Here is a 27,032-nt window from a genome sequence, read left to right as displayed (position 1 = left end):
CTTTGTTCACCTAGAAACACTGGCCTTCAAAATGCAACACCCTACTTACCAATTAGTCTCCCTCATCTCCCTCACTTGTGCAGACTCCATTGGAAAAACAGGTCAATCATGTGTCAGAGGGGTCCATGACTGGTTCACCAAAAACCCACATTTTGTAGTGCTGTACCTTCCACCATATCCCCCATTTCTAAATGCAACAGAGGGATTCTTTTTAGCATGGCAGTGGAAAGTGTACAAACGCAGACCCCATGAGCATGTGGCACTATTACTGTAAAGGCAATGGAGGAAGCATGTGATGACATCTACACAGGTGAATTCCAGGAATGGATCCGCCATGTTGGGTGCTTTACCCCTGCTGCTGGCCAGGAAGAACTTCGCAGCCAATATAGATGAATTCCTCTAGTCTGACGAGGCGAGATGCCAATGTTTCATTGAATTTTACAGTTGCTTTTGCCAGTTCAGGTGGACACTTTATCTTGTAGTAATGAATAAATATTTCTTTTGTTACCTTTTTGTATCTATGCACTGATTTTCTTTGTAGTGTTTCTCATTATACAGTACTTATATTACATAGGTGAAATTACTGAGTTTTGCTCCATACAAGTAAAATAGGTGACATTTGTGTTGCATATCCATGTAGTACTGTAAATGCTGCTGTAAAAGTCTACACTTCACCAAAATGAGAAAAAGGAAACTTCTTTCCACACACTTGTATGCATTTGAATATATAACATGCCCTCATGAAGCCAAAACGTACATGAAGGCATTTGATGGTGTGGACGAAAACTCAGACCCGACAGCAGGTGCGGTTATAAAGCAGCTTTATTTTCAGAGTCACGGTGAGAAGCGTTCCAGAAAAGCAGACAATCAAATGTACATGACAGCGTCCGGGCTCTTCTGAAACCCGTCTGTTGGGTGGGGTCCAGTTTTATACCCCTAGAATGCGTGATTTAATATCATTATAAAATGTAACAGTCAACAATTTATTATACACAATCCTTGAGCCCCTTCAATGCAACTTGATTTCTTGGCCCCTTTTGTTATGGCGTTCAGATGTAAGCTAAGGGAAAACGTGATGAGGCAGACTCGTGTGGAATGCTCAGACCTTGAGTCCTTTGCACAAATATTTTTCTGTTTGCTAAAAACAAAGCATGCTATTACATATTTTTGTAAAGCTTACTTCTCAGACATGAATTAGTACAAGGGAACGAAGAGAACATTCGTCTTCCACAATGGTTGTATTTTGAATTTAACACATCAGTGTTTATTTGATGCTCTGTAAGATATGAACACATATTAGCTGTGTGTATTTGTTCTGGTGGAAGGAATCAGTCTTGACAAAAGAGAACATGGGTTTTAGTCTTGTGTTTCATTTTGCAAGAGATGTGTAGTGTTTTGACAAAGTAGTTGACTCTTTTTTTGAGAAACTGAGCCACAGTTTAAACATTTGGGAAAAACTGTAAATAGGCAGAAAGAGACTTAAAAGTGTTGCAAAACTAACATAAATTGAGTGAAAATAAAGTACAAACAGAGAAGACAACAGGATCAATCAATAAAAAGAGAGAGGGTGGGAGCATGCGAAGATAACACATTGCTGCACTTACCACACGATGCAATGGATGGCACCTCAGCACCACACTGGAACAGTGAGAGATTTTTACTGTGGCTGGAGTGCCAATCCTGTCACCAACCCACAAACCAACAAATTTTCCCTGTAAGTTGAAGGACCTGCTTCTAGGGCTGGATGTAGATTAGCAATTGCAGGTTATGGGCTTTCTTTACTAAAGGGCCCAACAGAGTAGAGTCACCTCTGGCGTTTATGGGATTCAGACTGGCACTCCGGCAACCTTACGATTACTGATGCAGATCCTTGGCCTCAGAGCCAAAGCAATCATAAACATAAACGTATGCTTAACCCTGCAACAGAGTAGCACTTAAAATATTTGAGTGATTTGAACATAATCAGCCAAGAGATAAAATTCCTTTAAATTAGAAATATTCTGGCCAGCAGATGTAAACAAATGACAAGTTAAACCTCAAATTTCAGAAGAAAGATCTGCCATACATGGAATTAGAAGAAAAAAGAGAGTTCAATAGTTTAATAATAAGAGTTGTATTGGCCTAGGATTAAATTAATTCAGAGGATATTTCACTTTAAAGAAAATCCTCAATCGAATATTTAGAAGATATAAGGAGATCACTTCTTAGCACTTGGACATGTTCCAAGACATTATGCTGGGATTTTTCTTATCTAAAAAAAAACAGACAGAAAAATAAGAGTAAATGAAATGTATTGGGAAACCTTGGAGAAAGACAAACCAAGTGAAAAAATGGGTGAATGGCATGGTGACTATAGTGAAGCCAAGCTTACAGAAGCCAAGTAATCTGCTAAGAACAGTAGAAGTTGTAGTTGTAGATATTCAAGTGTATTATCAGTTTAGGAAAATTCTTCAAGATTAGAGTAATTCCAGATTTTGTTTCTTGGAACCCACCTGTCAGGTTTAATAAGGAAGCACTAAAATAAATGTTGTCATACACAAGCCCTTCTCAAAACTGGAGCAGCTAGTAGTAACTGAAAGCCTCATATCCTTAAGCCCAGATTTACTGATAGATAATAACAATTAACAAACAAGGAAGTATTTTACTGAAAAACTGCAAGAAAAAAACATGAGCCAAGAGGAGCCTAGACTGACACATGACACCTTCATCTGAAAGTTTTACATTTAAAATACTCCACATTAGAATTTAGCTTGCATCTGAGATGTTAAAGCCTGGATGGCTTCTAATTTCTTAAAATTCAATGAAAAAAAGACTGAGATGATCATTTTTGGTGGCCCCACTGAGACCCCTAAAGTGTATTTAAGTTCCTTGGCCCAGTACAATAAGCCAATTGTCACAAATCTTGGGGTCAAGGTGGATGCTGATCTTAAGTTTGATAGCCAGATGAAGTCGGTCATTAAATCAAGCTTTTTCCAGTTGCGGCTGTTGGCTAAAATAAAGCCAATTCTTTCCCGGCACCATTTTGAAACAGTAATCCATGCCTTTGTTACTACTCGGCTGGACTACTGTAATGCACTTTATGTAGGAGTCAGTGCCTCATTGATTACTCATCTCCAGAGGGTCCAAAATGCTGCTGCTTGTCTTTTAACTGGCACTCGGAAATTTGAGCACATTTCCCCTGTTTTAGTTACACTTCACTGGTTGCCCGTTTCTTTTAGGATCCATTTTAAAAATTTTTTATTTGCTTTTAAAGCTCTTCATGGCCTTGCCCCCCCCCTATCTCTCTGAGCTCCTACAGCCTTATTCACCCACTCGCTCTCTCAGGTCAGCTGATCAGCTGCTCCTGAATGTACCAAGGACTAAGCGTAAACTTAGAGGAGACCACCGTGCTTTTGCTGTAGCAGCTCCCAAGCTATGGAATGATTTGCCTCTATAGATTAGACAGGCCTCTTCTCTGTCTCTTTTAAAAACCCATCTCTTTACCCTGGCCTTTGATACCTTGTGAGAAGTTCATTTTAGCTCATTTTACTTTTGTTGTCTTTAGCTGATTTTATTCCATTTTATATTGTTTTATCGTAGGGCTGTTTTATTTATGTATTATACCATATTCTTATTTATGTGCAAAAATGTTGTGTTGTTTTACCTATCAACTATTTATTGTACAGCACTTTGGTCCTGTGCTGGTTTTAAAGTGCTTTATAAATAAAATTGGATTGGATTGGTTTCAGATGAGTTTAAAATATTTTGAAAAACTGACAGAATTTATCAGTGTAATGAATAACCACCTCATAAATGCAGGGTCTCAAGAGCCCAAGGGTACAGGAATACCAGGGGTCAGAGAGATATGGCAGTTCTAGTGTACAGTCTCTGTAGCAAAACTGAAACAGCCCCTGTTCCTACAGTTGTCCATGGGCCCAGTTGTAGCCAGAGAAGGGGATTTAAAGTCCCTCTGAAGTAGTGGTGCCATGGAGCTACAACTGGCAAAGTTGTAAGTTTAGCATTAGGCTCATTAGTGAAATAAAAAAATGAGAGGGTGACTAGAGAGAAGGTGTATGAGTTGGGCAGATAGACAGAGTGTCAAGGCCTATGATAACTAGGCTTAGCGGGCCACAAAGGGTTTGCTATATTGGCCAGTTGATTTGCAATTTGAGTTATCTTCGTGATTTCCCCTGTCTTGTGAGTTTTATTTAATAATTGAAAAAGCTCATTTTTTCATAAATCCTGTGCTGATGACATAATTCAAAATGGGATAATACGTTACGGCAGTGCTACTCCATTGAGAATATATAATGTCACAGTTTACAGAATAAGAAACTCTTATTCTTCAAAAAAATGGAGGCACAATGAGTGGCAATGCTGTATCATGGGCCCAGGTACCAAAGGTCAATTCTTCGTACTTGTTACCCTCTGTGTGGAGTCTTCACATTCTCTCTTTGTCTGTGTGGGTTTCCTTAGGTACCCTGGTTTCCCTCTACATTGCAAAGACATTTGTGTTAGGTGGATTGTTGACTCCAAAGGGTTGGTATGTCAGAGAGTTGCTGTATTCATAAATGTGATTTAAGCTGCAGTATTGTCATGTCAGTGGTTGAATCTCTCCTAATGCCTCCCTGCAACTCTGTATTGGTGTAAATGTGTTTATAAAACAGAAGAATGAATATTTTCTAAAAAAGTGCAAACATTCTTTTTAGCAAACAAAGTCCCAAAGAACATGTACTACACTATATCCTGTGAAGTACAGTATTCTGCAGAATGGCAGAACAACATTTTGAAGTTATCACAATTGTTAACATGACAGCTGGGATTCATGTTAGGAATAATATAACTCAGAGATTGAAAATAATGCGTTCATCTTTACACATTAGAGTAAAAGATTATTTATAGCATATCTGTACATTAAATCATTAAATTGGCAAAAGAAGAAATATTTTATCGTTGCAGCCCTAGGTCACTGCCTATCTTATATACACACTCGGTTTCTCCTCAGCTTAGAAGGTTAAGCTTTCATTTAATCTGGCCAAAGCTGGAAAAAGACCATTCCAGATTGGTCAGAATATAAAGCCAAGACTGAAAAATAAAGAGTCAAGGGGATAAAAATGAGAAATTCTCAAAAAATAAAAATGAAAAAAAAAAAAAATAGTGTGGTTCTGTGTCAAAGAGTCAGACGGAGCCCACAACAAAAACCAAAATGTTAATCAACCACTGGAGGTTGAAGCCAAAAGCCTTAACTGTAACTTCTTCCTTTGCCTAACTATTACTGACTTTGGTTTTTGATTCATTTTGTTTAAAACTTTGGAGGTAGAACCGTGTGTGCCACCATCTTAGCTAGGAGTGATAGCAACCAGCAACAGCAACCTCAAATAGCATGGACCAGTGCCATGAAACAAGACAAGAAAGAAAACAAAAATAAAATGGCCCTGGGTAGGCAGGAAAATGAATCATTTTATAATATTCTATATCATAATGGTAATGTAAAAACATCAAAATAAAAGTGAGGACTTTCAAGACTTGGGTACGTCAATAACATTCAGTTTCTCTTGAATGTGTCAGTTTCTAAAAGTATATGGCTAAATACAATGAAAAACAGCACTTTTGCATGGGAAAAAAATGTAAATTATTAATTAAATAATAAAAAAACCATGAATTAATTATGTATTATTTTCATTTTTTAGATGTTTGTATCTCTTTTTGGCCTCATTGTGCTCTCAGCTTTCTTTTTTGTACCCTCTAAGGCTAATTACATAGGTAAGTACACTTTCCAGTTCAAAAAGAATTACAAATAAGCTGATAATTTACATTTTCCTCATTTATTGCAGAAGCCAGATGTGCGTCATGTTAAATAAATTCAGGGTGGTACAGAGGCACAGTGGATAGTGTTGCTCCTCGACTGATCCCAGAGACTGGATTTGAGGACTAGCCAGAACTATCTGAGTCCATATGCTGTCATTATGTCTGTGCCAGTTTTTCCCCAACATTCTAATATTTACGTTCAATTGAATGCTGGCACTAAACTGGCCATAAATAAGTGAGTTTGGAGGTGTGCGTGAGTTTGCCCTTTGATGAACCGGTGCAGCATTCAGTGTTGGTTTCTGCCTTGTGTCTGATGCTGCCCAAATAGGCAGTGACACCCATGCCCCTGAACTGGATTAAGCAGGTTCAAGCGATAGATGGATGGAAAAATAGTTTTCACTACTACATTCTAGGATGAAAAGCCCCATCAAGGATGTGTAATTTGAACAAAAGCTACATTCATAGGAAGCTTTAACTAGGAGCGTCATTCAGCAAGTTCAGTTCACTTAATGTTAAGTTACTGGCAGCATTTCAGTTTTGAGGATCAAATTACAGTCTCATGATCTTAATACTAGTAAAAAAGTGTGTAATCATAGAGCAGATCTTTAAAAGAAGCTCTTGTTGAACTTGTTTTGGCTTTGCGGGAAGCCAATTTTAAGTTCAAAGTACGTTTTGACAGTTCCTGTGGCCTTTGTGTCTCAAAGGTACCTCAAGTTCAAGGTCATCAGTATTTCAAATATCTGTGGGAATTTTTTGTGCCTTTAGTTTATCCTTTTATTTTTTTTCTCATGTAATTTAGTTAATACCACAGGTCAACTATAAGCCAATGTAAAAAGAGCTGCCTCACCATATCAAAGTGCTTGATCTCTAGTTCAGTTCCTAAATGCAGCCTTCATGTTCTCCCTGTGCTCATTTTGTTTCTGGTGGGGTCTCCAGACATCCTTCTCAATTCAAAGAGATTCAGGAAAGTTGACTAGTGACTGTAAATTTAAACATTTTGGGTGAATGTTTCCAATGTGTCTTCTGCTGGGATTGACTCCAGCTCCAGGCCTTAGGGTTTGGAGTAATAACAGTATTTAATGCAATCTGCAGTGTATGGGACACATGTATTAAAGTTCAATGATGAATAAAATAATTAGCCACTACTAAAATGTAACTGTTTCCAGGTCGGGACAGGAAAAATGGGCCCAGACTATCAATGGCCACCCATTGCATTGCTCGGCCTATTTGGTAGTGTTGTAACAGAGCGGTTGACTGTCTCAAAATACCTTTTTTTTGCAGTGCACTTGAGCACTGTATGGAATAATAACCGTATCTAATGCAATGTGCAATGATTGGGACACATGCATTAAAGCACTTAACTAGCTGTCCACTATGTTCCAAAATAATAATTAATCATTTCCTTTCATCATTTCACCTTTCAGATGATTGTGAAGATCTGAGAAATGAAACACTTTACACTAGCAATGGAAAAGCCTATTTAATTAAATGTGAAAATTATCTCACTGAGCTTTTTAATAGTTCTGAAATAAAGTTCACCTGGTACAAATTGGGTACGGAAATGGAAGAAATCATTGGGGAAAATATTGAAGTTCATAATGAAGCACTGTGGTTTCTACCCATTTCATTCTCAGACTCGGGATCCTATGTCTGTGAGATAAGGTAAGGCTTGAATTATGTGATCCCGCCTTTTTGTCAGTAGAAATTAGGTTTACATTCTCCCTTTATTTTAAATAAACGTTGTTATCTTTGTCCTATTCCACCCAACTCCAACTCGCCTGGATGAGGCCCATCGGCTTCTTTTTAATCTTGGACCCAGGAATCAAACAGAAGCACCACAAAGCAGGGATCATGAATCCTTTCAGTACCCCCTGGGTGGCACCCACAAAACCCAATAAGGTTACTCCACTGTAATTCCCAGCACCTCTTGCAGGTGTCTGTACAAGTAGCATTGCCCAGGGATGCTGCCACTTAGCATACCTGCGGAGAATTTAGTCCTGTTAGTATTAGGTATCACACTGGCCTCCTGGGCAGGTATTATTCTTTGCCATATTCCAGCTGGGACACCCACCCATGTGTGCCGTACATCATAATATACTGTGAATTGGCCGCTATATAGCATGTAAAAAACACAAAGACTTTTATTATTCTTCAGCCGTGAACCCTCCAGCCACAACACAGTCCCAAAGCACTTTCAGCAAACCACAATAACACTCCCATTTCGAACCACCACTCCTCCCTGGCAACCCCATCCTCTTCCTCTTAATTCTGGCCCCAAAGTGGTGGTTGCCGGTCCTTTTTATAGCCCACCCGGAAGTGCTCCAGGTGCTTGATCATCTGTTCCTGATTGCACTTCCGGGTGGGGCTGTAGAGTTGTCCAGGCTGGCTCCGGGATCCATGCAGCACCCCCTGGCGGCTACCCCAGATCCCAACAGGGCTGTGGAGAACTCCATCTCCCATGGAGCCCTGCGGGAAACTGAGGCACCATCGTCTTCCAGGGAGGCTGCCACCAAACATCCCGGGGGAGGTACTGAGGAGCCCATGGATGCTCCCCTGGAACATATGTAGAAGGGGCATCCCGGCCGGGTCCCATGCCTACCACAATACTGTATGAATATTGTACACAATACATATATATATATATATATATAAATTAGTACCTTTTTTTATCAATATACCATTAAATCATAGCCAAGGCATTACTAGTGTTTCTAATAACTATTATTGCTTGAAATGGCTGATTTTTAATTTATTATTCACATATGACTACAAAGCCATAACTGAAACTGGCAAATAAAAAGAAAAGATTAACTGGGCCAAAGAACATAGACATTGGAGAGTAAATGACCAGAAAGTGTGTTACATTCAGCATTGTCTTGACTATTGCAGTAACACTGGCATTTGGTATGCATTTAATGAAGAAGCCAACTGAGCATCTGTAAGGTGTTTATTTCTCAAATTACACACTCTCGCATACTTATCCTCTTGTCCTGTTGTACATCTGGGCCTTCCCATTCTTTCTCTATCCTGGTTAGATTCAGTTTGTCCTCTTCTCTCAAGACAGTAATGGGCTCATTTGTATGAAATCTTCATTTTTTGGGACACATGGAATAGCTTTTATTTTGGTCATTTTTGAATCCATAACAGATCTTTAGGAACATCACGACCTGGAAACCAAAGTGAAACAGAGTGCTACTTTAATACATTGGGTTCTCTAATATCCAATTAGCATGTATACACGACTAATTAAGAATAAGGAATGGCTGCTGAAAATGGGTCTTTGCAGTCATATGTCAATAATAAATTAAAAATCAGTCATTTCAAGCAATAGTAGCCATTGGAAACACTAATAATGTGTTGGCTATATTTTAAATCAATTTAATGGTATCTTGATAAAGAAAAAGGTATCATATTTTATCTTCATCATGAACTCTTCTTGGTGTGTCTAGACATTTGTAGTGTTTACATTATATAAGGTTTTACACTAGTATTGTACCTCTCCATCAATCCACTTTCCTATCTGAATATGCTGGACAGAACGTCATGGAGCTAAAGGGAAATCGAGCAGTTCTCCCCAGTTGTAGAAATCTGTAGAGGCACTGCTTTTGTCATGGATTATTTATTCATTTACAGTATGAGGAGGCACCATACTTTAATTTGGACACTGACTTATTGATTGAAAATTAAAGCACTGAGCACTTTTTCACCACTCTTTGTGTGTCTGTGTGTCGTCATCAAATTGGTACAGGTTAATGGAGAGTATGCCAGTTGCAGGCAACCTGAGCATCACATGGGTATACAATGAGTTGACTTTTATTCAGGCATTCTGTACGGCAAGAGGGTCGTGGCAAGTGACGGTCCCAAACATCCTGGCGATGAGTAGGGGAGATTGCCAGTTGTGTTGTCAGGGTGAGAGTAAATCTTCTACCTGACCATCATTTTGCCGATAATGCGGGGTGGTGTGTGTTTTCATAATATGCAGCCAGTCGCACACTTTTTGAAATGTCCAGCTTTGGCAATCGTTTAAGCTTCTTGTACTTCGGGTCACTCTGTAAAATAATCAAGCACTAATAAAATGTAGCAACTTCCTTGTTGGGACTCAATCACCAGGTTATCAATGGTCCATCATTGCATGGGCAGGCCTATCCGATACTTTTGTAACAGAGTCATTGGTTGTCCTAAAGGACCTTTTTTTGTAGTGCACTTGTTACACCTTCAACAGTAATCCTCTAAGTCACACGGCATCATCCCAGTGGAAAGACTTTCTCAAGTGCTGCAGCGTTTTGTTAGTTCCAATGTGGCACAATCCTACACCCCTCTGCATGGCCTTTAAACCTTCTGTTGATCACCTCAAGGCAACACCACCTGCCAAAAGGCCTCTCCTGTCTCAAGGTTATGGCATTTATGTCATAGGATTCCATTATGAATAACAAGGCTGTTCCATTAAAATCCTTAGGCCTTGCATTTTCAGTGCCACATCCTTCCAGCTAGGTTTGTGGCCAGTTTCCAAACAGTCACAAACTTTATAAATCTAGGTCTTGTCCTTGCCTTGTATTCCACTCAGCCTGAACATCAGCCACTCTAATTGCATGACAAGCATAGTCTTCTTGTTTTGCTTTTTTTTTTACATTCCAAGTGCCAGCAGAGAAAACTTGAAAGGGTCGTCCGCATTGTGATGATTGCCCTCCTTTTGATGTTGCACTGTAAAGTTTAAGTCTTGCAGTCACACTAGCTATCTATCTTTTTTTCCCACTGGTTCTTCAAAAGAGAATAGCAATTGCAAGACTGCATGATCACTTTGAAGGGTGAACCGTCAGTCAATTTCCTATCCGCTATATCCTAACTACAGGGTCACAGGGGTCTGCTGGAGCCAATCCCAGCCAGCACAGGGCACAAGGCAGGAACAAACCCCGGGCAGGGTGCCAGCCCACCACAGGACACACACACCAAACACACACTAGGGACAATTTAGGATCGCCAATGCGCCTAACCTGCATGTCTTTGGACTGTAGGAGGAAACCGGAGTAGCCAGAGGAAACCCACACAGGGAGAACATGCAAACACCACACAGGGAGGACCCAGGAAGCAAACCTGGGTCTCCTAACTGCGAGGCAGTAACACTACCACTGTGCCACTGTGCTGCCCAGGGTGAACTGTACTCCCCACAAATATTGTTTAAAATGACGGATAGAATCCACCACTACCAACAAATCCTGTGTGGTAACACAATGTTTATTTTCCTCTTTGCTGAGCAACTACTAAAATAAACAACCATGTGTTCATCTGCACGATTAAGTTAGGACAAAACAGCACCTATATCCACACAACTGGTGTCTAACAGAAAAGGTCTCGAGGGGTCTGCTAGAGGAGGTCCATACAATGCCTCCTTCAAAGCCTTGAAAATCTCTTGCTCTTCATTTCCTCAATGAAGCTTAGGTCCTTTTCTTGTTAACCAGTGGAAGTGGTTAGAAATGATATTGATCCCCAGAATAAATCGTTATTAACAAGAACCCAGAGCCAAAAATTCTCAATCCTGTTTCTTCGTTGTCTAATTATGTTTGGCCCAAACTTTATATTCTTCAGTCATGACTCCTTGTCCATCCGTCCATAAGATCTCACTGAAGCAGAGGTCCTGAGTTCAGTTCTCAGCCCTATCTGGTTGAAGTTAGCACATTCGACCAGAGTCTGAATGACGTCCTTTATAAATGTGTCGTGTATGGTAGTGTGTGATATGGCAATGCAAAAGCTACACATTGAATAATTTCACCATATGCTACATGAATTTGCTTACCACCTGTATCCATTATTTTAACTTTTTTTTTATTTCAATTTCAGAACACCACAGATGTGTACAAAATCAACAAAAGTAGTCATAGTCAAAGACTTTCCATGTTTCTTTATTGAATATCTGTCATTTGCATCACCTTTAAGAAGCACCATAGTCCAGTGTTTTGCTAAGGAAGATGTCATTGCTTTAGACAAGAACCCAAACATTGAATGGCTGAAGGTAAGCTGGAAACATAGCAGCAGAAATGTGAATTTGCTTTTTCACACATTTTTCTCAAGCATGACAATCACTTCCTCCAGTTAATGTTGTAAACAAAGAACTTTTCAAAGCGTAGTTATATGGTAAGTGTTGGCGTTTTATTAACTACTGTGCCTGCTAAAATATCATTTAACCAGTTACATTTAATATGCCGACATTAACAGTGTGGACCACCATGATAACCAAACAAAATAACCAAACTATCAAATGACTGAAATGCAAAAATAAAGCAAAGTTTTAATCATTACACAAATAAACGCAAAAATGTGGGGCTATCACCTTTTAAACATTTTACTAAATATGTCGTGAGCAATAAAGGAAAAGACACAATGATATTAAATTACACAAGATAATATGTTGAATTGTAAAACACATTAGTCAGAAAATGAATGGCAAAGTAATAATTCAAGGACACAAGAATAGGTCTTCATCCTTGGCCTGAATGTTACAGCTTTAAGAGTCTCATGAACAAACTTAGAGAGAGGTCTGGAGCTGTAAAGATGAGCAAAGTTTCTCCAAGAATGGTGCAGAATGGGTTTGAACAGGGAGAAGACAGGCATTTGGAAGATGATGGCTGTCTAGTGGATTTATATGGGTTACTGTGCCTGTTCACAGCATTACAAGTTATTGAAAGAGTTTGACAGGCAATACTGTGTCTGACTGGTAGCCATTGCAGCTGTTCCAGCTGCGACGTGAAGATCTGCGGCTCCAACCACCCTTAACCATTTGAATTCCTACTAGACACTGATGACTCTGTCTGTATTTCGTAAGAATACCTTTAGTATATGCAATGATCAGTTGAAATAAATGTGTCCTGAAGCAGCACTCTTCTCGACCACATTATCAGAATCAGTCATTCTTTCAACACACACCTCCAGGCATAACTTCTCTGATGAGGAAGTCATGCTGTGAGAAATTAAAAATTAATGTAATATAATGTCTCATGTTTTTTGTAGCCTTTGCAACACCCCGTGTTATATAACCTTTGTGCAGAAGCGGAGAGAATTATAAAAATCCTTACCAAGTGTTGTAAATGACAGTACCAGCTTCAAAGAAGAATATCCTATAATGTAAACTACCTTATTTTTTTACACAAGCAGCTGGAGTAACAGATAAAATCAAACCATACAAAAGCCTATTAAGACTTTCTAAAAGCCAGCGTTATGATTCCATACAGATGCTAAATTGTAATGATAAAAACCGTTGGGATCAGTAGTAACTTTAATGAATCACATCCTGGTGGAGCAGAGGCAATATGTGCAGAGAAGAGAAGAACACTGCTTCTGGTGTTTATGGTTATGGTAGAGCTGATACCTGTTATGAACACTGAGAGGAAGCTGGCGTTCAAGGTGAATTTGAAACGAGCAAATGATATACCAGGTTAGAGAAAGCCCCAAAAAGGATTGACAAATTTGTAATTAGAGATAACGTAGAGTTCATAAACCAGAAAATCAACAAAACAGAGTAACTGAAACAACTGAGTCAGAGTCATAAATCACAAAGCAGGACTGAGCCAAAAGATCCTCTAACTAATTTGAGCTTGAATTTGAACTAACATTAACACTAAGTTCATATTTTTCTTTTAAAAGAACCCAGCACTGGGGCACTGAATAACACATGTGCCACCATCTTAAATAGTGTTGATTTCATACATTGCTGCAATGTCCAATCTCGTGGCTAGGAGCAGATATCATTGCAATGCTCAAAATGGCTGCACTCATCCAAAACTACACACAATGGTGGGGATTGCCAAATAAAATCTTCGAAAATGACTCAGATGTGTCTCTAGTCTAAGTGTTTCCGAACTAAGCATCATGACGACACCACTGTGTGTATGTTATTCTTGCATATATCTTAATACAGTTGTCACTCCAAGAGAGTCATTTAGCAGATCAGACTTAACTTGAGCCTCTGAAATGATAAAGCAGGAACTGCATGAATAAACACTCACCTTTACACATGATTTAATGATTTAAAAGGCACAGAAAATCTCTTGTTCAAAAAATATATATATACTGTATATATGTAGACCTCTCCTTTAAAATGAATGTAAAACCCTTTAGGCTTGAAAGAGAAAATCTGCCAACATTTAAATTTGTTAGATTAGCAGATGTTTTAAAACTTTTATAAATGTGAAGAAAGTGCATACAGGCCATGATATTTGACGTCAAAGGCAAACATTAATGCTGCACAGCTGCATCTGATAAAGCAAAAAGCAGAAAATGAATGTCATGTTGTGAAATAAAATGAAGACTTTTAGCTGTTGAGCCTTCATACAGTAAGAACTTTGCAAAAAATATTAAGATGTGGCATAGGTTCTAGTTTTATTGTACAAAGACAAGCAAAATGTAAACTACCCAGGGTGCTACTCCACAAGTTGGGCTGATTTTTGTTTCCATTTCTTAGGACTGTTGGCCAGTTCAGGAAGTCTCAAGCAAAACGGTGCAAACAAGTGATGGTCTTCTTATACCAAATGTGACCCGCAATGATATGGGGAAATACACCTGCTTGATTCATTTTACCTACAAAGGACATGATTATGTAACTTCCAGTACTAGCTTTTTAAATATTGCAGGTAAGATCATTTATAGTCTGTACTGCAGTTGTACTGTGGGTGCAAAATGTCATGCTGTGTTTAGCAGACAACTTAGATTCAATCACAACATACATTTTGGACAAAACACAAATTATTATTCAGATGAGAGGAATTTATTTGAACATATATTTAATTTCTGCTTGAACAAGCTTATAATCTAGTACAGTGTTATACTGTACTATCAAACGTTTCTAAAGACTGGGGATAGTATCTGCAGATTTCTTGACATGCAAATAGAAATGAGCAGTTAGCTGGGCAATGCGACTGGAGTGAATGGCGTAGGAGAGATCAAGTGTAGTCAGCCTTCAATGGGAAAAAGACACCCTCACTGTCAAAAAAGAACGAATAGTCCCTGAAACAGTTCTCATTTGACTCAGTTGGCTAAAGCTGTTAAAGCTAGAGCTTTCTATGCAGAAAGCAAGTCCCAGATTTCAATCACGGGGTGTCAGTGGAGGCAACTGACAGAAGGAGTGCTGTTCACAGTCTTAAAAATAATGGTGCCAGATTGGTTCTTTGTAGAAGAATGTGAACAGAACCTGGATTTAATGGCATGTGCATGTCAAGAATGAACCAGTACTGAAATGTATATTGTAAGTTAGGTGTTGTGGTTGTACTACTCAAATGTTCAGGGTGACTTGTAGTCATGGTGCAGTTATCTTGGCACAGCAGAAGTTCAAATTAGTTGATTGCTCACAGGCTTGGTGTATGGACGCACACTAAAAGAGCTCCATACCCTCAGCCAGAGCAATGACCTGTTAAGCAGTATCTGTTTCCCTAAATTCAATTTGTATGTACTGGTGAATACTTCTGGGTAGTGTGCAGTTAATGATGCAAGGCTTCCTGATGGATATCTTTGTCATGGACTAGTTTTTTTCCACACCAAATGGAAACACACAACAGTATCACCCGCCTTACTTAACAGATGTGGAGAACTGGATCAATGGTCTTACTTAAAAAGATATTTAAAATTTCACAAAACATTAGTAGAAATGTAAAAATGTAATATTCTTTTAAGTGATTTGAAATGAGCACTATTTGTAGTGATGTTGGCAGGTCCCTCACCCAGCACACAACTCTGGGGAGCACAAGATGGCAGACTTAGTTGAAAGTAACCTTCCTTATGGGATGTAGCTTTATATTGTATGCACTTGAGGAGGCTGTGGCAGGTGCTTTTTGGTGAATTAATGTCATTACATTGACTAAGCTTGGAGATTATATTAGGGCAGCCAGACAGAGACAGCACCTGCCGCTGAGTAATATGATACCATCCCAGCTGCAGTTTACAACTCGCAGGCCCACTGATTCACTTGAAGGAGTGAAATTCTCTTTAGCTCACCTGGATGAACTTGGAGGTCTTGGTTTTGCAGCCATCCTGTCTGTCTGAAGATGTGAAATGCAGAGCACTTTGACCCTAAGAGGTTCCTCCCAGCTGACAGCTTCTGTACAATTGTACTGATGCTGATTGACCATAACAGTAACAGCTAGCCTTGCTCAAGACATGACGCATTAAAACCCATCCATCCATCCATCATCCAACCCGCTGAATCCAAACACAGGGTCACGGGGTTCTGCTGGAGCCAATCCCAGCCAACACAGGGCACAAGGCAGGAACCAATCCTGGGCAGGGTGCCAACCCACCGCAGGACACACACAAACACACCAGGGCCAATTTAGAAATGCCAATCCACCTAACCGGCATGTCTTTGGACTGTGGGAGGAAACCAGAGCGCCCGGAGGAAACCCACGCAGACACGGGGAGAACATGCAAACTCCAAGCAGGGAAGACCTGGGAAGCGAACCCGGGCATTAAAACCTTAAGTGTTTAAACAAAGTAATAGAGTTTTTTTTAATTTACTGATTTATCAAGAATTATAATCATAATCACCCATGCCAAAGGGACAGACCTCTACATGTTGTATCTTTAAGGACAAAAGCAGTCATAAAGGCCATTGTGTAGCACACAATTACCTTCCATTTGGACAAAAAAAGCCAATGGTGTGAGTTTTGAGAGATGCAAACTGGTTAGCCTCAGTAATCCTGTGGTAAATAACCAGATTAGCTGAGCTGCCGTGAAGGAATCCCTAAACTAGAGAGTCTCCAGGATGAAACAGGGTCAGCAGAAGAGGACCAACTAACATAACCAAGGGGATTTAGGTGAAGGATTCATGATGAAGGTGTATTTTTGCTAGGACAGCAAAGTGCAAGGTCAATGTGTCTCCTTGCTTAACCCAATTCTATCTAATCACATGAGCAGCAGGAGATTTTAGAACCAACCTGGAACAAAGTAAGGAGATACATGAAAAATGTCAGTGGGGTAAACTAAGAATACAAGTGAAAGCAACTAATTAGCAAGAGATACAGGGTCACGTTAATGAGATTTGGATTGAGTTTGGTGGACACTAGGAAACTGCAGTCTTCTTCTGCCTCTCAAGAGACCCTGAACGTTGTATTAGCAGACCACTAAAGACAGATGTGCATTGGCTGGAGGATGCGTCCATGATTAGTTATGTGACTGGCGGTTTGCTGCAAATCATTTCTTGTTACTCTCAGGGTACGTAGCAGAGCATTGGATTGTAATGCATGAGGAGTCCCCTGCCCTGAGCAAGTCACTTATTCACACTGGATGAAAGTGTCAGCTAACTAAACACATGTACATGACATTAACAATGGAGTACAGAAAGAGAATAAATGTGGATGGTATCTTTACTAGTAAGTAGCAAAATCACTTAATAGCATTCAGTGGAGAGCTCAAGTGTGAGCAGCGAGGAACAAGGACAGAAATTAAACCTTTTCAGCTTAGGCAGAAAATTAGGAGATGACATAACAGAAGTGCTCAGTATAATTAAAGAGAATAAGGAGGGTGGAAACCTGTCTTTACATTAAAGTGAGTCCTTCCGCAGTAATGCAGGGGCCAGATGGGAGCAGAAGCAGGTTAAAGTATACAGAAATCATTTTTATACTGAGCATTTGTTGAACTTTAGATACATGGAACAAGTTGCATATCTGAGAACAGCACCAGATCTGGACTGGCTGAATGCCCATTTAACATCTAAACATATTCTTATGTTCTAAATATGGTGTAGATTGTTGTATCCATTTTGCATAACTTGGGCTAATCTTCAAATCCCATTTGTTTTTATTTCATAAAGGTGAATCAAATATCCAGGAGCCACTTGTGATAAATCCACAAAATAAAACAATGGAAGTTGCTGAAGGTAAGACAGAGGCAATTTTGATCCCCTAAAATATAAAGACATGCAGTACTGTGGTAAACTTCCTTATGACAACACATCAAAAACTCTTTCTTCTTTACTTTTAAGTGGAAATCTTATAATCTTATCCACTTTAGTAAAAGGATAATTGGCTGTGTGTCCATCCGGTTGCTGTCTCGTCACAAACATTTTCAGTAATTAGTCATTTTAATAAAGAATGCAAACGTTCATACAGCTTTTACAAATCCCATGCAAAGTGGCATATAACAGAGACATATGGATTGCATGGTGCACTGCAAAAGCTGACGATGAGGTCTACGCTGATTATATTGATTTCAACGCATCTTAGACAGGTAGCAAAGCTAGCTGTTATTAAAATTTGGTATGTGTTTTATATTTTTCAGCTTTATAATATCTGTCTTTACACAACTTTACATAAACTTTGTGGATGCTGTGTATTAAAACTTATATAAATAAAAGACTTTACATACCATACAATGAAATCTTGTTGTGTATCACTGCACAGGATTGTGATATTTATAAATACACATACTATCTGCAAAACTATATCCACATACAATATTTTGTAAGAAAGCAAAAAAATTGTCATGCAATTGAAAAATCAAATGTCAACTGTGTTTTGTATTAAAGTAAGCCGGCATAAAGAAGTGTCTTATAAAATCGCTCCAGTCAGACTAACTTCATATAGCACACTCATTAAAAGAGGGCATTTAAATTGACTGAAGTCTGAGTCAGATCTGAACTTTTCATCTCTCTGTCTGACAAGGCTGTAGTCTAAACCTCAGTGGAGTTAACAAATTTGTATTGATTTGAGTTTACAGCCACAAGGCAGCATGGATGAGTCCTGGTGTTGTGAGTGTGTCCCTGAACGACACATAGATCTACCATATTCTCATTTATATGTGAGTGGGAGAGATGAAGGATGCTGGGCAATCTTATCTTCAAAAAAGTGCAAGGAACAAAGTAAATAACATAAAATGTAAGCCAAATCTGAATGGGCCTAACAAACCTGAAGTTAAAAATGTCCTAGTAAAATTCTTAACATTCTCTTCTCTTATTTCGACTAAAAATATTGAATTAAATTTCAGTTTACTTTTAAGCAAAATTCATATACTTTCTTACGTATGGCATTGATCCTTACATAAGACAGCCATTATAATGTCACTTGTACCCTGGCAATGGCACACGTGTCACTAACAAACACTGTGACTACAATGAAGTAATGTAAAACATGAAATGATAAAAAATATATAACTAATAACAAATACTGATTTCAAGTTTATAATCTAGCTGGAGGAATGGGTCTAGTTCACAGTTCAAGTTCCAGCCACTTCTTCAGTTATGGCAGTTTGTTGAACTGTTAATCCTAAAATCTCCACTGCTAACTCTGAACCAGCCATTTATTCTGCTAAGACTAAAAGTGAGTATAATAGGAAGTAGCTGTTCTGTGTTTTTGGTTTGTGTGGGTTATGCTTCATATGTAACAACATTTAAAGAATATAGAAAAACATTTTATTAGCATTTTAGAACCGTCTAGATGAGGACAGGTCATTCAGCCCAACAAAGCTTGCCATAGCTTGTCATTTCTATGTACAGTACTTCATTCTTCTAAAATAACATCAAGTCTAGTTTTGAAAATCCCTAAAGTCTTACTGTCTACCACAATACTTTGAATAGATAGATAGATGGATAGATACTTTATTAATCCCAAGGGAAAATTCACATACTCCAGCAGCAGCACACTGATAAAAAACAATATTAAATAGTAATAAAAATGCAGGTAAAACAGAAAATAACTTTGTATAATGTTAATGTTTACCCCCTCGGGTGGAATTGAAGAGTCGCATAGTGTGGGGGAGGAACGATCTCCTCAGTCTGTCAGTGGAGCAGGACAGTGACAGCAGTCTGTCACTGAAGCTGCTCCTCTGTCTGGAGATGACACTGTTCAGTGGATGCAGTGGATTCTCTATGATTGACAGGAGCCTGCTCAGCGCCCATCGCTCTGTCACGGATGTCAAACTGTCCAGCTCCGTGCCTACAATAGAGCCTGCTTTCCTTACCAGTTTTTCCAGGCGCGAGGCGTCCTTATTCTTTATGCTGCCTTCTTTGTAGCTTATTCCAAGTGTCTGTGGTTCTCTGTGTGAAGAAAAACTTCCTAATGTTTGTGTGAAATTTACCCTTAACAAGTACCATCAAGGAATAAATTCAAGATTCTACTTCTCACCTTCAAAGCCCTAAATAACCTTGCCCCCCTCTACCTCACTCAGCTCCTAGCTCCTTACACACCTTGTCGCTCTCTCAGGTCCTCGAGCAGTAATCTCCTTACTGTCCCACACACCAGACTCTCCACCCTGGGAAGCAGGTCCTTCAGTGTTATGGCTCCTCAACTCTGGAACTCTCTTCCTCAGTCTCTCCGTGATTGCTCCTCTTTCTGCAGTTTTAAATCTCAACTGAAAACTTTCCTCTTCTACAAACTTTTGTTATCTGTGTAATTTTTTTTCACTCTGTATGTAAAGTGACTCTGGGTTTGTGAAAGGCGCTCAATAAATGTAACTTATTATTATTATTATTACTAACAAGTCTGCGGTGGGCTGGCGCCCTGCCATGGGGTTTGTTTCCTGCCTTGTGTCCTGTGGTGGCTGGGATTGGCTCCAGCAGACCCCCGTTATCCCGTAGTTAGGATATAGCAGGTCGGATAATGGATGGATGGATATTATTAAGAAGTTTCCAACTGTGTCCCCGTGTTCTTGATGAGCTCATTTTGAAATAACAGTCTCGATCCACTGGACTAATTCCCTTCATAATTTTAAACATTTCAATGATGTCACCTCTTAATCTTCTTTTGCTTAAACTGTAAAGGCTCAGCTCTTTTAATCTTTCATCATAATTCAACCCCTGTAGACCTGGAATCAGCCTAGTCGTTCTTCTCTGGACCTTTTCTAGCGCTGCTATGTCATTTTTGAGAGTGGAGATGAAAATTGCACGCAGTACTCAAGATGAGGCCTCACCAGTGCATTCTAAAGGTTAAGCATAACCTCCTTGGACTTGTACTCCACAGATCAGGGTGCTATATAACCTAACATTCTGTTAGCCTGTATGCTGTCCAATTCCCTCTTTAATGATTTAACATATTCCAGATTATCTGATAATCCACCTAACTTGGTATCATCTGCAAACTTAACCAGCTTGTTACTTATATTCCTATCTAAATCATTTATATATATTAAAAATAACAACTGCCCTAGCACTGACCGCTGTGGAACATCACTCTTAACATCTGATGTTAATCTGATGAGGTTCCTCACACCATCTCCCTGTGCTTCCTGTGTCTGACCCAATTCTGCACCCATCTAATAACCTCACCCTGAACTCCAGCTTTTTTTAGTTTGATGCCCAACCTCTCATGTGGCACCTTATCAAATGTTTGCTGAAAGTCCAGATAAATGATATCATCCTTTTGTTGCCTCCTCATAGAATTCCAGCATGTTAGTAAAACACGACCATGCTGACTGTTTAGTAAAACTCCTGTTCTTGCCACGTGCTGCTCAATCTTATCCTTAGTAATTCATTCCAATAATTTTCCTGTGATGCATGTTAAGTCAACTGGCCTATAATTGTTTATAGTTGCACCCTTTTATATAATGGGATAATATTTGCCATTTTCTAGTCCTTCAGAATCTTCCCAGCGTGCAGTGACTTCCTAAAATATGTATCTAGGCTTTATATAAAAAACTTGCTAACCTAATTAAGAACTGAAAGGTATTATTATCTGGTCCTGGTGATTCATTAGATTTCAGCATATTTAAGCTGAGCAGCACTCCCCCCTCGAAAATTTCCGAATCCCTCAGTACCTCCTTTGTAGTCCCTTTTAACGGTGGAAGGTTACCCACTTCCTCACATGTGAATAAATCAAAAAAATGTGAGTTTAGACCATCTGCTATTTCTTTGTCGTTTTACTACTCCTGGTGCACTTCACCTGCTCCTTGACTGTTATTTTACCTCTAAAATACTGAAAGGATCTCTTGGGGTCTTCTTTTGCTTTATCTGCTATATTCCTCTCCAACTGTCTTTTAGCCTCCCTGATATCCTTTTTAATGGTTGCCCTCATGTTCTTATACGCCTTATACAGCTGTTTTTATTCTTTTGCAGCTTCTTTTTAGACTCTTGATCTACCCTTTCTTTTAATTTCCTACTAATCCCTACTAATATGCACCTGTCTTGCTTTATCTGTGAAACATTTTTAAACCTGTTCCACTGCTCCTTGACTGTTGACACTTAAAAACTCATCCCAAGCTATCATCATTGGACTTTGCCAAATCTGCCCTACCAAAGTTAAACTTAATTTTAGTCTTTGCATCCGTACTCTCACAAAACACTGAGAACTGTATTATATTACACCAACCCCACCTCCTTTTCTGTTCTATCTGTCCTTCCTAAGAAATGTGTATCTTTCTATGTTATACTCGTCCCAATCTTCATTTATCCAGATTTCCACTATAATATCATAATTATGCTCTGCTGCATACAACTCCAGCTCACCTTTATTATTATTGATACTTCTAGCATTAAGGCAAGCTATTTTTAATGTTTTACTCATTTTACTTGTGCATTAACACCCAGAAGATGGCAGCAAACTAAAACCAATGGTGCTCTCCCTAAGTTTTGCTTGTGAAAGCAGTTAAATTTCTAGTCCAGTTACAGCACATACTTCATTGTGCTAATTCATAAAGCAGAAATATCTGAAATTTTTTAATTATGAAGTGGGTTTGTTAGGTGGATGCCAGACAGCATCCCAAAATCAGCTCTTCAGCAAGAACATGAAGGCACATGGTACAAAGACCTGTAGTTTCATTTTGATGTTACAAGTATTTCTCCCTATAGAGGGCTGTGACTATGTATAGCAAGTTTTCTGAATGTTGAAGTTATTCTGACCCAAATGTCGATGATGTTTTCTGTCAGAACTTGATTGTTCACCACCTTTTCTATAAGTTGTCTTCATTGTTTTTCCCCTTGTTTGATATTATTGTGATTTGTTTTCTTTGGTATTTACCTTTTGGCAGAGTTTCGTCTCATTCTTCTCTAATTAAGAGAAACATATGAAATTCTTCAGTTTTGCTTTTTCCTTTTAAGCTTTCATTCCACCTTTTGTATTTATTTAAAAAGTTAAAATGTTAGGGACATACTTCTTAGGATGAGTATTTTGCATTTTGTGGTTGGGATTTTGTGTGTGTTGTATGGTGACGATTTAGGATTTTATGTTCATTTTGGTTTGGTGGTTCTTATCTTTTAAAGTTGGATTTTACATGATTTGTTTTTACTGTAATGTCAATGGCTAGAGTTATTTATTGTTTCTTTTTACATTTGATAATCACAGGTACACTGGTAATTAATCAGGCAATTTAGCTTAATACATTTACTTAAGTTTTTGAGTTGTGTTGGGGTAGGTTCCATGATCTTCAGAGCCTGACATTTTTGACAAGTGAATAGTAATCTGCCGGGCTAAATAGAGCATTTCCACCTCAACATTTTCTCATGTTTTCAGTTTATTTGTTTAAGTATTTATTTAGTGTTATTAATGTGTCTTTAGCTTCTGTGCATCAAATCTGATTTTTTTCTAAGTCAGTTTATTTTTGTATCTTGCTCTTGGTGGCAAATTAAAAATAATACATATTATTTTAAAATGTTGAATTTGCAATTTACCTTTGACTGTATACCTATGTCTGCTAGAGCTATGTTAAAAAAAAAGAAAAAAAAAACAGACATTTCTTTTTCTCTTTAATAAAAAATTAAAGAACTGGAAAACAGGATATGCGAATTCAGCATAAGCCATCCTGTTTTTCTCATTCTGTTGCGTATATAAGATAAAACACGATGTATGAAAATGATATTCTATCAGAGAACAGAATCATGTCTTATAAGAATGTTTTAAAGTAAACACCTTTTTTTGTTAATTATTATCGTGGCTTACTTTTTCTTCCACAATTTGTCCTGAGTGCAGGGTAATAGCACTGTAACAAGTACATGTGTTAAATACAGGTACAAACTTTATCAATTACAAAAATGCACACATGTAAAAATACAGATTAGTTCAAATACACAGTGCACGCCTATTGATATTATTGTTGACCTATGGCCAATAGATAGCGGAGGAGAGGAAAACTAAACCTCCAGCCAGCATCATAAGAGAAAAAAATAAACCTCTGGGTGTCCACGGTCAGCTATGGCAGACAAAGTTGGACACAGTCACAATCCTGGGGACCGAGACCAAATGAATTTTCTCCAGTTACTTGTGATTCATTTTTCAAAATTGTACCAGGCCAGGTCAGGTCAGGTTGGGGAGAATGCAGTGGTACTGTTCGTTGCTGCACCCACCACATGATGAAACAGCTCAGAGTCCCAGTTGACGAACCCCCAGGCAGACACGTGGTCCAGTCGTACCCTCTGTAAATGACCTTCTATCTGTCACAGCCAGGTGTTACATGGGCGACCCCTTGGCCTGGTCCAGCGACTCGGGTCCCCAATAATGAGGATCTTATGAGCTGGATCACCCTCAGAGAATCGCGCCACATGGCTGTAGTGCAATAACTGACGCTCCCTTACAATGCAGGTTATGTGCCTCATTCGGAACTCTATGAGCAACCGCTCATTTGACACAGTCAAATCAACGGTACCCAAGGATTCTCTGGAGAGACACAGTACCAAAGGAGTCCAATCTTCATCTGAGGACATGGACTCGCAACCATATAGCAAAACAGGAGGCACCAGGAATCCAAAGACTTGGACCTTCCTTTTGCATAGATATCAGGAGTGTCACACACTCCTTTCCAGCGACCTCATGACCCCCTATGCTCTTCCAATCCATCTACTGACTTCACAGGAAGAGTCACCAGAGACATGAATGTCACTGCCAAGATAAGTAAACCTCTCAACACGGTCAACACTCTCTCTGCAAACAGACACACTGCTGATGGCTGAGCCTAAGAGGTCATCAAAGGCCTGGATCTTGGTTTTTACTCAGTACACTTGCAAGCCCAGTCAGTCAGTCTCCTCACTCAGTCTACCGACTGCCCCGATCAGAGCCTCCATTGACTCCGCGAAGATCACAGCATCGTCAGCAAAGTCAAGATCTGTGAATCTTTCTTCACCAATAGATGCCCCACAGCCGCTGGACCCCACGACCTTTGTACCACTAAAATAAAAACATGAAATATCCCAGTAGGCATTCTGGTTACAACACAATGTTTGTTTCAAATACCCCCGTACAATCACTTTGGTTTATTAAGATCATTGCTGACACCATGACCTGGTCTATGATGTTATGTTACAGCCTGGGTTTGTTCTCTGGCTTATTTATGTCTCTTTATCGTTATTTCTGTTAATTTTGAAGTATTATTTTTCATGCATTTTTTGTTGTTAATATTGTTTATTGTAAATATTGTTCAATTATTATGTATGATTTATATGTGCCTCAAAGCTACATTGCTTGTGTCTTGTGAGTGGTGTCTTTAAACTCACGCTCAGGGTGTCATTGTAAGGAGTATTATAGATTGTAGTTCTTCCTGAGTACATTTCTTATTTTCTGGATATAGTGGATTTTGTTACTTTGTTTTTAGATTCTAAGTACTAGAAAACATATTGGACTTGTTAATGTTGGGTGCCTTTTTTCTCTGTGCCTTGCCTTTTCTATTATTTTTTTGTTTTGAATTTTAGGAATATATGTTTTATGTTTTCCATTTAACCCAGAGGGTGATGGTTATCCTCTTCCTTAATGGACATTGTCTTGAACTTTTAAAAACCTGAGCCCCATTTTGGGCCTGTGTAGGATGGAAAGCCTGTTTTGTGAGTTTGGAGCCAGGCTGCATTGAATGAGGCCAGTTTCTGAGGCTCAGACTCAGTGAAGTCCTAAATGTTAAAAAGAATGTAGTGCCTAAAATAGCTTAATCTAAGATGGTACTCTACAATATATCCATATTAGTACATAAATTATAGCAAAATGATATCATTGTAAACGTGAACATATTTTGCAACCCAAAGATTGTTCATTGAACAGGAAAGTCAAGTTACTTCAAGATAAATTTAACAATAAATATGACTCCTTGATATGACTTTGTAAATGTTGATTTTACAGGGTCCAACTTAAATCTGACATGTACAATATATCTTGGAGGTGACATGATTTCACATACCACGATTTACTGGACAGTAAACCACAAACTACTTGAATTCGTCAATGATTCAAGGATTACACAAATGCCTAACAGGTGAGTTACCTCAATTTTGACAATGTAGATATTTGAAAAAGTCCCTAATAAAATAAATATCAATGATTGATTTATTAATGCATTCCCATGTACAAAATATTTGATTTTTGCTGTCAGTGTGTTTTACTATCATTGAGCCCTTTTGTCTTACAGAGTCATTCAAAAGATCTCCAGGATTTTCAGATTGTTCTATCTCTTTACATATGTTTTAGAGTAAAGTAAAGAAAGTCTCAGAATTTATTATCACATGCTGCACAGATCATTCTAGACACCATGCTTTTAACATTACATTTTACACATAACTCTACCAGATAGAACCGTCCATTTTTTGTTCTAATGACTGGAAATATGCTCAGTTTAAAGCTTGATGAGCTGGCACAGTCAATGAAGCATGCCTTCTAGTTGATCGCGTAAGAAGACAATGATAAGCGATAAGCGCTGATTTAATTGGTGGTGTAAAAGGTAAAGAATGAACTAAAAATCACAGAGTATTAGGACAATACTGATGTGCCTTGCCCCTTGCCAGTGTTTCAAATGAAGCTCATTTCCTGTTCCTTGGGATCTTTAAAGAGGAACACCTGAAGGGACAAGAACAAAGGTGCGACCTGAAGTGATATAGATGTTCTTTTACTGGTTCACCACCCACAGTTCAAATAGGAACACTTAAAATCTCCCACAATGAGAAACTCATGATAGTCACACAGTTGATGTCAGTTTTGTTTTGTGCTGCAAAATTCTGGATTGCAGTCTTAAAAACACCAGTTTTGAAACTACATCTGGCAAAGGACTGTTTTGAGCTCTGTACGTTGTGGCAGATAGATGGCGCTATAATGTGCTAACCCGACAAAGGCATACACTAGGGGCACAAGTACCAAAAGCACATGTGATTTATTTCTATTTACAGTGTCCCCAACAGGCCAATCATACTCTTTACTTTGTGTTTCTTCCTTAATTTCTTCTTTATCTCTCTTCTTTCTTTCTTTTCCTCTTTATCACTCAGTCCTTTTCTCTCTTTCCCCTTAAATAAGGCAGCTGGAAGTACTCCAGGTGTCTGATGATGTGTTTCCAGCAGCACTTCTGGGTGTGGCAGAAGATCTGCTCTCCAGGGC

The 27,032-nt window shown here is 38.8% G+C and overlaps 1 protein-coding gene across 2 annotated transcripts in view; it reads left to right on the top strand.

The window, feature by feature from the left end:
* Positions 1-27,032, top strand: part of LOC120523029 (interleukin-1 receptor type 1-like) — a 60,121-nt gene that overhangs the window by 8,904 nt on the left and 24,185 nt on the right. For both annotated transcript variants that reach the window (XM_039743955.1, XM_039743956.1), the window contains 6 exons: positions 5,670-5,742; positions 7,212-7,449; positions 11,623-11,794; positions 14,240-14,408; positions 17,579-17,644; positions 25,791-25,923. In XM_039743955.1, the coding sequence (XP_039599889.1) occupies positions 5,670-5,742; positions 7,212-7,449; positions 11,623-11,794; positions 14,240-14,408; positions 17,579-17,644; positions 25,791-25,923 (851 nt within the window). The remainder of the gene's footprint in view (positions 1-5,669; positions 5,743-7,211; positions 7,450-11,622; positions 11,795-14,239; positions 14,409-17,578; positions 17,645-25,790; positions 25,924-27,032) is intronic.

Source organism: Polypterus senegalus, chromosome 2 (genome assembly GCF_016835505.1).
Source record: "Polypterus senegalus isolate Bchr_013 chromosome 2, ASM1683550v1, whole genome shotgun sequence".
Taxonomy (NCBI): domain Eukaryota; kingdom Metazoa; phylum Chordata; class Cladistia; order Polypteriformes; family Polypteridae; genus Polypterus; species Polypterus senegalus.
The sequence above is the reverse complement of the archived record's forward strand: the minus strand, read 5'-3'. Positions and strand labels throughout refer to the sequence as shown.